We start from the raw sequence: 7,848 nt of genomic DNA, 5'->3' as shown, positions 1-7,848 counted from the left end.
CCCACCCGGCACTGCCCCCCCCCCCAGGCCCCAGGTCCAGGTCCAGCCGGTACCGAGGGTGAGGCAGGAGGCGGTGAAGCCGAGGCGCCACTTGTGGTCCCGGGGCCGGAGGGGGTCATCGACACCGGGACCGGGAGCAGGAGCGGGCGCAGGGCGCAGGGCGGTGAAGGCGAAGTGGGCCAAGCCGGCCCAGAAGCACCCCTGCCCCACGCAGAAGAGCCCGACCAGGCGGAAGAAGGGGCCGCGCTCGTGGCAGAAGAGGGTCACGTCCCGGGGCACCGCCGCCTCCAGCTCTTGAGCCGCTGCCCGTGCCGCCACCGCCGCCCGTGCCGCCGCCGCCATACCACCCCTTCCGGGGCAGCTGCACCGCCGCTTCCGGCCGCCAGCTGCACAGCGAGGCTCCAGCATTGAAACGGATTTATTTATTTACAAAAACGGAGAGGAAAAGGGGGAATAAAACGCCGCGAACAAAACAGCGGGAGCCGAGGGGGCACCCCTCACTTGAGAAACGCCACCTCAGGGATTTTGCCTTCCAGCTGCAAAGAGAAGGAGATGGGCTCAGCAGAGATCCCCACGCGCCCTCCGAGGGGGGTTCCCAGGGGACCATAGGCACGCTCCCCCCCCCCCCCCCCCCGCCGGTGGTCCTAGCAGGGGGTCCACCCCCCATGCCCACCTTCAGCTGAGTGAAGACCTGCCCAGCCCGGACGTAGTCCCAGTCGTTGTCCTGCAGGCACCTGGGGCAGAAGGGGGGGGGATTTAGGAGGGATGCAGGGTGAGGGAGGCTGGGCTGCCTGGGGACAAGGGGGGGCACACACTCACTTCTGGGACCACTCGAGGTTCATGCCTGACTGCATGGAAAAGGCTGCCAGCATCTCCTGCTGCTCTGCAGAGAGCGTGGGGACAGGGCTGGAGGAAGGGGTGGGTGCCGGCATGACAAAGGCCTTTCGGATCTCCTCTGTGGTGGCGTTGCGAACAAAGAGCTCGTCGTTGACGATGCAGAGGCTGAGAAGGAGGGGAGTGGGGGGGAATAAGCACGGGGCAGGGAGCCAGGGGCGTGCCACGAGACCCTCTTCCCTCACCCCTTACCCGGTGTTGCCAGCCGGCACAGCGATGAACATGCGGGTGAAGGCACGCACCGAGTCTCGGGATTTGCCGTCCACTGTGGAGAGTAAAGGAGATGGTGGAGGCTGGGGCACAGGGGAAAAGGCTTTACATACAGCAAGGAGGGGACACAGCCCAGCCTCACCTTCCTTGAAGATCCCGTGGACGGCAAAGCACAGCAGCGTGTTCTGCAAGAGAGAGGGCGGCGAGTGAGGCAGAGCCCAGCTGAGGGGAGGCCGCAGGCGCTGTGGCCTCCGCTCACCGTCTGGGCGCAGACATCGACCACAAAGGAGCTGACATCGTGCTGGGTCTTGGGGAGCTCGTTGAGGAAGGCCACCACATTGAGGCGCGTGTGCTTGAGCAGCTTGAAGCGCATGGCTGGGGAGGGGGGGCAGAAGAGCGCTGAGCACCCCCCACATGGGCCTGGGGTGAGCCAACGCAGGGGGGGGGCGCAGCAGGGGCTTACTGGGGTCCTTCAGCTTCTTCACGTTCCTGCTGTCCTTGAAGTACTCGTTTAGGCTGTTCCTGCAGGGACAAGTGGCCATGAGGGACAGGACGACGAGATGCAGTGCAGCTGCCCTGTCCGGCATCAGGGGGGCCTCAGGGGGACATACCTCGGGGGGTTTTGGGGCCCAAAGGGGATGCTGAGTGAGCAGCAGGCGCCATCGTGGTACGCATCGAGCAGCCCCTGCCTGTCACTCGAGTCATAGATGGAGTAGTACCTATGGGGGGAGGACAGGGATGGATGGGGGGCGCATAGAACACCACCCCGGGCCCATCCCACACTCACTGCTGTAAGAACCGCAGCAGCAGTGCCTTCAGGTCATCGGAGCCAAAGTAGCTGCCCTGGAAAGAGCACGGCACAGCAGTCATTCCCCATGGGACAGCACCCCCCCCCAGGCCTAACCACGGCCGCAGGGGCCCCCGCCACGGCCCTACCTTGCATGGGGGCAGCGTCGTAGGTGCCTCCACATCAAAGGCGATGGGTGGAGGAAGCTCGTGGCCGTCCTAGGGGAGCGAGGGGGTGAGGGGGTTGGCTCCCTCCTGCCCGACCCAGCAGGACTGAGTGTGTCCCCCCCCCCAGAGCTCCAGCAGGGGTCAGCCCCCTCCCTCCCTTCCGCACTCACCAGGCGCAGCAGCTTCGGGAAGCGCTCTCTGACGGAGCTGCCGAGAGGAAGAGCAGTCAGCGTGGCGGCCGGGCTGCCCGCTGGGGCCAGGGGCAGCAGGAAAGGCCGCCCACCCTCCCAAACAAATACTCCCCCCCCCTCACCTGGCCTACCCGGCCGCCCTCCCCAGAGCCATGGGGCACAAGACAGGGCCACCCCATGTGGCTGCCTCCCTTCTCCCCACTGTCACTCCCCTTCTTCCTGAGAGCGCCGTACCAGGGGACTGCCCCTGTCCCCAGAAGGGTCTTGGGCTGATGAGGAACCCCGGGCCCCCCAGCCAGCTCAGGACTTACCTGGCTTGTACTCACCTGAGTGCGGGCGCCCAGAGAGGAGGGGAAAAGGGAGGGGAGACAAGATCCCACTGGTCGTGGCACGGCCACGGGCACAAGCCGCCTGTTTACAGCTGGGGGGGTGCCAGCAGGGTGACCCCAATTCAGTGGAAGAGGATGAAGCGGGTGGGGAGACATAGGGGCAGGCAGCCCTAGGCAGAGCCTCTTCTCCTTCGTGCCGCTCCCTCCCAGACAAAAAGTGTGCCAGGCTCTGGGCACAGCCGCATCCAGAGCCAAGGCCCCCACCAGCACTGGTGCACCCAGGGGGGGGCCGCCCACGGCGGTCTGGGGGCCTGCGCCAGGCCTGGGATGGCCTCCCCGCACCGGCCGCAGCAGGGCGGCAGCGTTTGGCCACTGCACGGCTGTGCCTGTCTTAGGTTGTTCCTCCCGTGAGGAATCTTACCCGTCTCTGGCTAACCAGCCATCATCGAGGGCCAAGCGCGGGCGCGGGGGGCGGCAGCTCCGCGGGGGATGGGGACAGGGGCAGCAACGCCATGCCCCGGGCCACGTCCCGCAGCCCCTGAAAGTCCACAGAAGGGTGGAGGAGCATCGAGAGCCCCGTCTGCACGCAGAGGGGTGGGAGCGGCGGGTGGGCAGTGGGGCGCTCCAGAGAAGAGGTTGCATGCCTTGCGGACAAGGACGGGGAGAGGAAGAGGGAGGAGGAGGGAGCAGGGAGGAAGGAAGTCTCCGACCAGCTGAAACAAATGCTGCACTGTCCAGCAGCGGGCAAGCAACGGCCCTTCACGGCCCCGCACCACGACCAGGGGCTGTCAGGAAGCCTTGGGGGGAGGTCTGGGCACCGGCGAGCGGAAGGCACGGGGAGGGGGGGCGGCCTCTCTTCATCCTGCCGTTCTGCCCCCCGCAGAGCAGGGGCGGCCCACGGGCCCCTAGGGCCGCCCCAAGGCTAACACTGACCTGACATAAGTAGACTGGTCCCGGAAAGTGTTGCACAGCGGGTTGCCACTCAGCCAAAGCTCTTCCAGCTTGAGCCCCTTCACTTTGTCCAGCTCCCGTTCCGACTTCAGCTGCAGCAGGGCAGGGAAACGGGCCGTAAGGGCGCAAAGAGCGGTGTGCACAGAGGGAGATGGTCAGGGGTGATACCCACCTCATTGCGAGAGAGGTCGAGGATCTTGAGGCCGGTGGCTTTCTGCGCCAGCTCTGACAGGTCGTCGAGCCGGTAGAGCTTGTTGCTGCTCAGGTTCAGGGACTGCAGCTGCAGGGACAGAAAAAACTGTCGTGATAGTCCCACAGATGACACTAACTCAGGAGAAGCCTCCCTGTCCTCACCTCAGGGATGTTTTCCTCGATGATGCGCAGCACAACCAGCATACAGCTCCGCTGGTTCAGCACCACGTCGATGCTCTGTGACACTAAGTCTGGGGGGGAGAAAAGGGGAAAAAGGAGATGCAAAGGGCGTAAGGCACCACCCGCCCCGGTCCTGTCTTGCCTTCCGGGTTGGCGGCAGCGCTCACCTGGATCGACACGGAGGCTCTTGAGGTCCAAAGCCCGCTGCGAGCCATCGTACCTTTTACTCATGCAGAGCTGCAACAGCACAAAAAAAGTGAGGGCAAGCAGGGGCCCCCACCCTGTCCCCCAGCCCAGCGCCTGCTCCGCTCACCTTCAGCTGCTCGATCTCCTCTGGTTTCAGTTCATTCTGCAGGGACTGAGGTGGAGCTGACGAGTTGATAATTATCACCACCTAACAAATGTACAGCAGGCTATGAGATGGTGCCCTGGTGGAAAATGCACCTACGTGGAACAAGAACGGCCACTCTGCAGAGCTGCTCCCACACAGATTCAGACACACACCTTGTAGTTGTCTCTATCTGTGATCTTGCGAGAGACCTGCTTGAGCGCGCTGGCAGTGGTGGCATCCTCCACGTAGAACTGGGCTCGGTTGTGGTCATAGTGGAACTGAGAAAGGAGGGCAGCAGGCTCGTTGTGCGGCCAACCCCTGGAGGGTCTGCCAGACCTATTTCCACCCTGGGAGCTGCATGAAGCCACCTGGCCCGCCCACAAGCAGAAGCGAAATCAAAGGCAGAACCCCGCTCACCTCAACAGGAGTGAAGGGAACGCTGCAGAGATTCTGGATGGAGCTCAGCAGCCACGTCTTGTCATACTTCTTCCCATATGGGATCTAGAAGGAAATTTGGGCAGCACTACTGCGCACTCAGGGTAGAAGAGAGAGTAGCAACAGTGCGCGGTGCTTTAGGGGGCATAGGGAGTCGCCAACACCCTGCCTGGGTCAGGCATAGCGCATCTGGGCAGGACACAGCTGCCTCCTGCACCTGCCCCAGGGGAAAGAAAACAACAACAACCATGCCACAGCGCAGAAAGAGAGGAGCTGCGACCCCCGTCCCAGCACCGCAAATGGCCCGAAGGCGGCTGCAGCCCCCCAAAAAGGGGTGCCAATGGCCGTGAGCCCCCCATCCCCACAGCTCCTACCCCACTTACGGTGATTTTGAACCAGTTCCTACGGCTGCCATCCCGGCTCCCGCCACCGCCACCGCCACTCCGCTCCGGGGTGGGGAGGTCACGCCGCACCGTGATGTGAATGTTGGCCGTGCGGTTGGGCCTGGGCCCATAGGGCAAGCTGCAAAGGGAGAGGAGAACAAGGGGAAGCTGGCCCGGCCGGCCCCCCCCGCCCCCTGTGGGGGGACCGCCTTCCCACGCACTCACTATCGGTTCCGGGGCCCGTCATGGGCCTCGCTCATGGGGACGTCGCCGTCGTCCTCGTCCAGCCGCGCCCGGAGCCCGGGGCCGCCCCGGTTGCGGGAGCGGTGGTTCACCTCGCTGTACATCTTCCCCCGGAACGGGCCTCGGCCTTTCTTCCTGCGACCCGAGAAGCCTCTGCCGCCCACGCGGTCATCGTGCTCTGCCCCCGGGGGCAGCGCCGCCCGTCAGCACCGGGCAGCCCGCGGGGCCCCGGTTACCGGCAAGGCCTGCGGCCGCGTGTCCCCCGCCAGGCCCGGCCGGGTCCCGCTCCCGGCTCCCCGCCGCCCCCAGCTCCGCGGCCCGGCTCCCCCCCCCCCCACCACTCACCGCTGTACCCCCCCTTGCCCTCCTCCGCCATCTCCGCCGCTCCCGGTACCGACCGCGGCACCGCCGCCGCACGCCGCGCCCCCCAACGTCACTTCCGCCTCCCCACCGTGCGCATGCGCGTCCCCCACCTCCCTCTGGCGCCCCCCAGCGCCCCGGAGGCCGCGTGCACAGCCGCGGGTTCGAATCCCGGCCGGGAAGAAGAAGCAAAAAGAGGTCCCGTCATTTTAATGCAGCCCCCGCCCCGCACCCGCGGGCCTCAGGGGGTCCCACAGCGTTAACAAGGCCCGCACTGGCCCCTTGCAGGGGGCTGCAGGCCGGCAGACTGCAGGAGGTCACAGCCACCATGACCAGGCGGCCTCCAGGACCGGCCTCGGCATAGGCTGCAGGAGGCTGTGAAGGGCCCAGCACGCTGCTCCCTGGGGGCGAGGGGGCTCCGAGGCTGCCCGAGGTCCGCCACAGGTGCCGTCAGTCCCTGGCGTGTCCCTAACCCCGTCCCCCGCTGTCCATCTGAGCCCTGCGGTCACAGCATGACCGTGTCCGTCTTTTCCAGCCCGGGGAACAAGGGGGGGGCGGCAGACTGAGGGATGCTCAGGCCAGGAAGACGACGAAGATGATGAAGAAGACGATGAGGATGAGGAAGATCTTGACCATCAGCCAGCGGTTGGAGGTGACTGACTGGAAGTACTTGAGGATCTCCCCGTGCGCTGCCTCCACGTTCAGCTGCGCGTCCTCCACGCTGGCGTCGATCCTGCGGGCAGGGGGGGACATGCTCAGGGGGGCGGACGGCACACGGACAAGGTGGGGGGGAAGCAGAGCAGTGGTACCTCTGGATCGTCTCCTCCTGCTCCTTCACCATGTGTGCCAGCTGCTGGAAGATGGAGCCCAGCTCCACGATGGTGGACTCGATGTTCTGCATCGTGTCCGCCCGACTCTGGATGTACGAATCCTGCGGGGCGAGAGGCGAGGTAGAGCGGGACAGGGGCTGTCGGGCTCCTGCCATCAACACCATCACCCCAAAGGTTTTTGCCCCCCCCCCCTCCCCTCAGGCTCCCAACCCCACCTGCTCATCAATCAGCTGCAGCTGCTGGCTCGTCCGTGCGTCCATCTCAATGGCGACATCCCCGGCGCGCTGCGGCTCGTCCTGCAGCATCGCTGAGCCGCCTGCGGGCACGGCAGGGCCTGAGCAGAGGGGACACCCCTCCCCCCCAGAAAAACTCACCCCCCTCAATCCCAACACTCACCCAAATTGCCGGCAGCCAGAGGCAAGGCGGAGACGGGGGCACGGGAGAAGTGCTCACGGCGGCTCCGCTGCTGCTTCAGGTTCTGGGGGGGGGGGAAATGGGAGCAGAAAATGGCGGCAGTGGAAAACCGCAGGATGAGGGGGCACCGGGGGGGGGGGGGGGGGGGCCAACGCTCACCTCTGTCCGCACCTCCAGCACCGATTTGAAGTCGTTGGACATGGAGGCCAGCTTGGACTGGGAAGGGAAAGGGGGGAGATGAGCAGCTGCTGCTCCATGGGGGTGCTGCGTGTGCATGTGTCCCCCCCCCCCAGCCCCGGCCCACCTGCAGGGACACGACGACGGTGTTGGAGTGTGTCTGCACGTGGCGCCCGCTCTGGCTGCCCCGCGCCCGTACCATGTCCTGCAGCTGCGCGATCTGCTTGTTCAGGCTGTTGATGTCCTGCGAGAGGGGATGACAGGGTGGGGGGGTGTCAAAAAATACCCCCCCCAACCACCGCCACCCCCATAGCGCCAGCCCGTACCTGCTTGATGATGTAGGTGAGCTCCTCAATCTCCACCGCCTTGTCATCAAAGAGGGATTTCCTCTTGGCCACTGCCACAAGGGGGGCGGGACGACATGAAGCTGTGCTCAGGACCCTTGCCCCCCCCCAACAAAATCTTAGCCCCCCCTCAGGGACAGGCCCGCCCCCCCCACTCACAGATGGTTAGCTTCTCCAGCTTGGCGAAGGTGTTGCTGAGATCCTTCCCAATGCGCCTGGAGGGGGAAAAAGAGTGGGGGAACAGGAGGTTACATTGCAGCCGGGGCACCCTTCCTGTGTGCCCCCCCCCCCAAATAAAAAAACAAGCAATGGGGCCCCCACTCACTTGGCCATGAGACTGAACTCGCTGCGCTGCCGGGCGGCTCCTGCAGCCACTCTGCTGGGCTGCAGCCCGTTCTGCTGGGAGAGGAACACGGGGGGCGGGGGGGGG

At 65.5% G+C, this 7,848-nt stretch overlaps 2 protein-coding genes across 2 annotated transcripts; both read right to left on the bottom strand.

The window, feature by feature from the left end:
• Window positions 1–405: 405 nt before the first annotated feature.
• NXF1 (nuclear RNA export factor 1) lies at window positions 406–5,724 on the bottom strand. Its single transcript, XM_035313289.1, has 21 exons — window positions 5,639–5,724; window positions 5,276–5,471; window positions 5,051–5,189; window positions 4,650–4,733; window positions 4,406–4,510; window positions 4,215–4,295; window positions 4,069–4,138; window positions 3,884–3,972; window positions 3,702–3,809; window positions 3,512–3,621; window positions 2,229–2,265; window positions 2,041–2,109; window positions 1,892–1,947; window positions 1,716–1,823; window positions 1,568–1,626; window positions 1,364–1,479; window positions 1,247–1,289; window positions 1,087–1,159; window positions 820–1,002; window positions 674–734; window positions 406–536 (listed from the first exon to the last, which is right to left on the bottom strand). The coding sequence occupies exons 1-21, from the start codon at window positions 5,667–5,669 to the stop codon at window positions 498–500; spliced, it is 1,857 nt and encodes a 618-aa protein (XP_035169180.1). The 5' UTR covers window positions 5,670–5,724; the 3' UTR covers window positions 406–497.
• Window positions 5,725–5,847: 123 nt separating this feature from the next.
• Window positions 5,848–7,841, bottom strand: STX5 (syntaxin 5; the record flags this gene model as incomplete). The annotated part of the gene is made up of 9 exons (XM_035313290.1): window positions 5,848–6,386; window positions 6,463–6,584; window positions 6,699–6,799; window positions 6,880–6,961; window positions 7,057–7,113; window positions 7,202–7,318; window positions 7,401–7,471; window positions 7,578–7,633; window positions 7,744–7,841. Coding segments are annotated over 9 exons (864 nt in total), but the record flags the coding sequence as incomplete, so codon positions are not given.
• Between the last annotated feature and the right edge of the window lie 7 nt (window positions 7,842–7,848).

This window comes from Oxyura jamaicensis (assembly GCF_011077185.1).
Source record: "Oxyura jamaicensis isolate SHBP4307 breed ruddy duck chromosome 33 unlocalized genomic scaffold, BPBGC_Ojam_1.0 oxy33_random_OJ71105, whole genome shotgun sequence".
In the NCBI taxonomy this organism is placed as follows: Eukaryota; Metazoa; Chordata; class Aves; order Anseriformes; family Anatidae; genus Oxyura; species Oxyura jamaicensis.
The sequence above is the reverse complement of the archived record's forward strand: the minus strand, read 5'-3'. Positions and strand labels throughout refer to the sequence as shown.

Excerpts from the sequence above, each read along its gene's own strand:
- NXF1 (XM_035313289.1), bottom strand. The coding sequence starts at position 5,669 with ATGGCGGAGGAGGGCAAGGGGGGGTACAGCG. Across the intron at positions 1,948-2,040 it reads CGACGCTGCCCCCATGCAAG|GGCAGCTACTTTGGCTCCGA; the intron begins GTAGGGCCGTGG and ends TGCTCTTTCCAG. Across the intron at positions 1,160-1,246 it reads CCACGGGATCTTCAAGGAAG|TGGACGGCAAATCCCGAGAC; the intron begins GTGAGGCTGGGC and ends TACTCTCCACAG.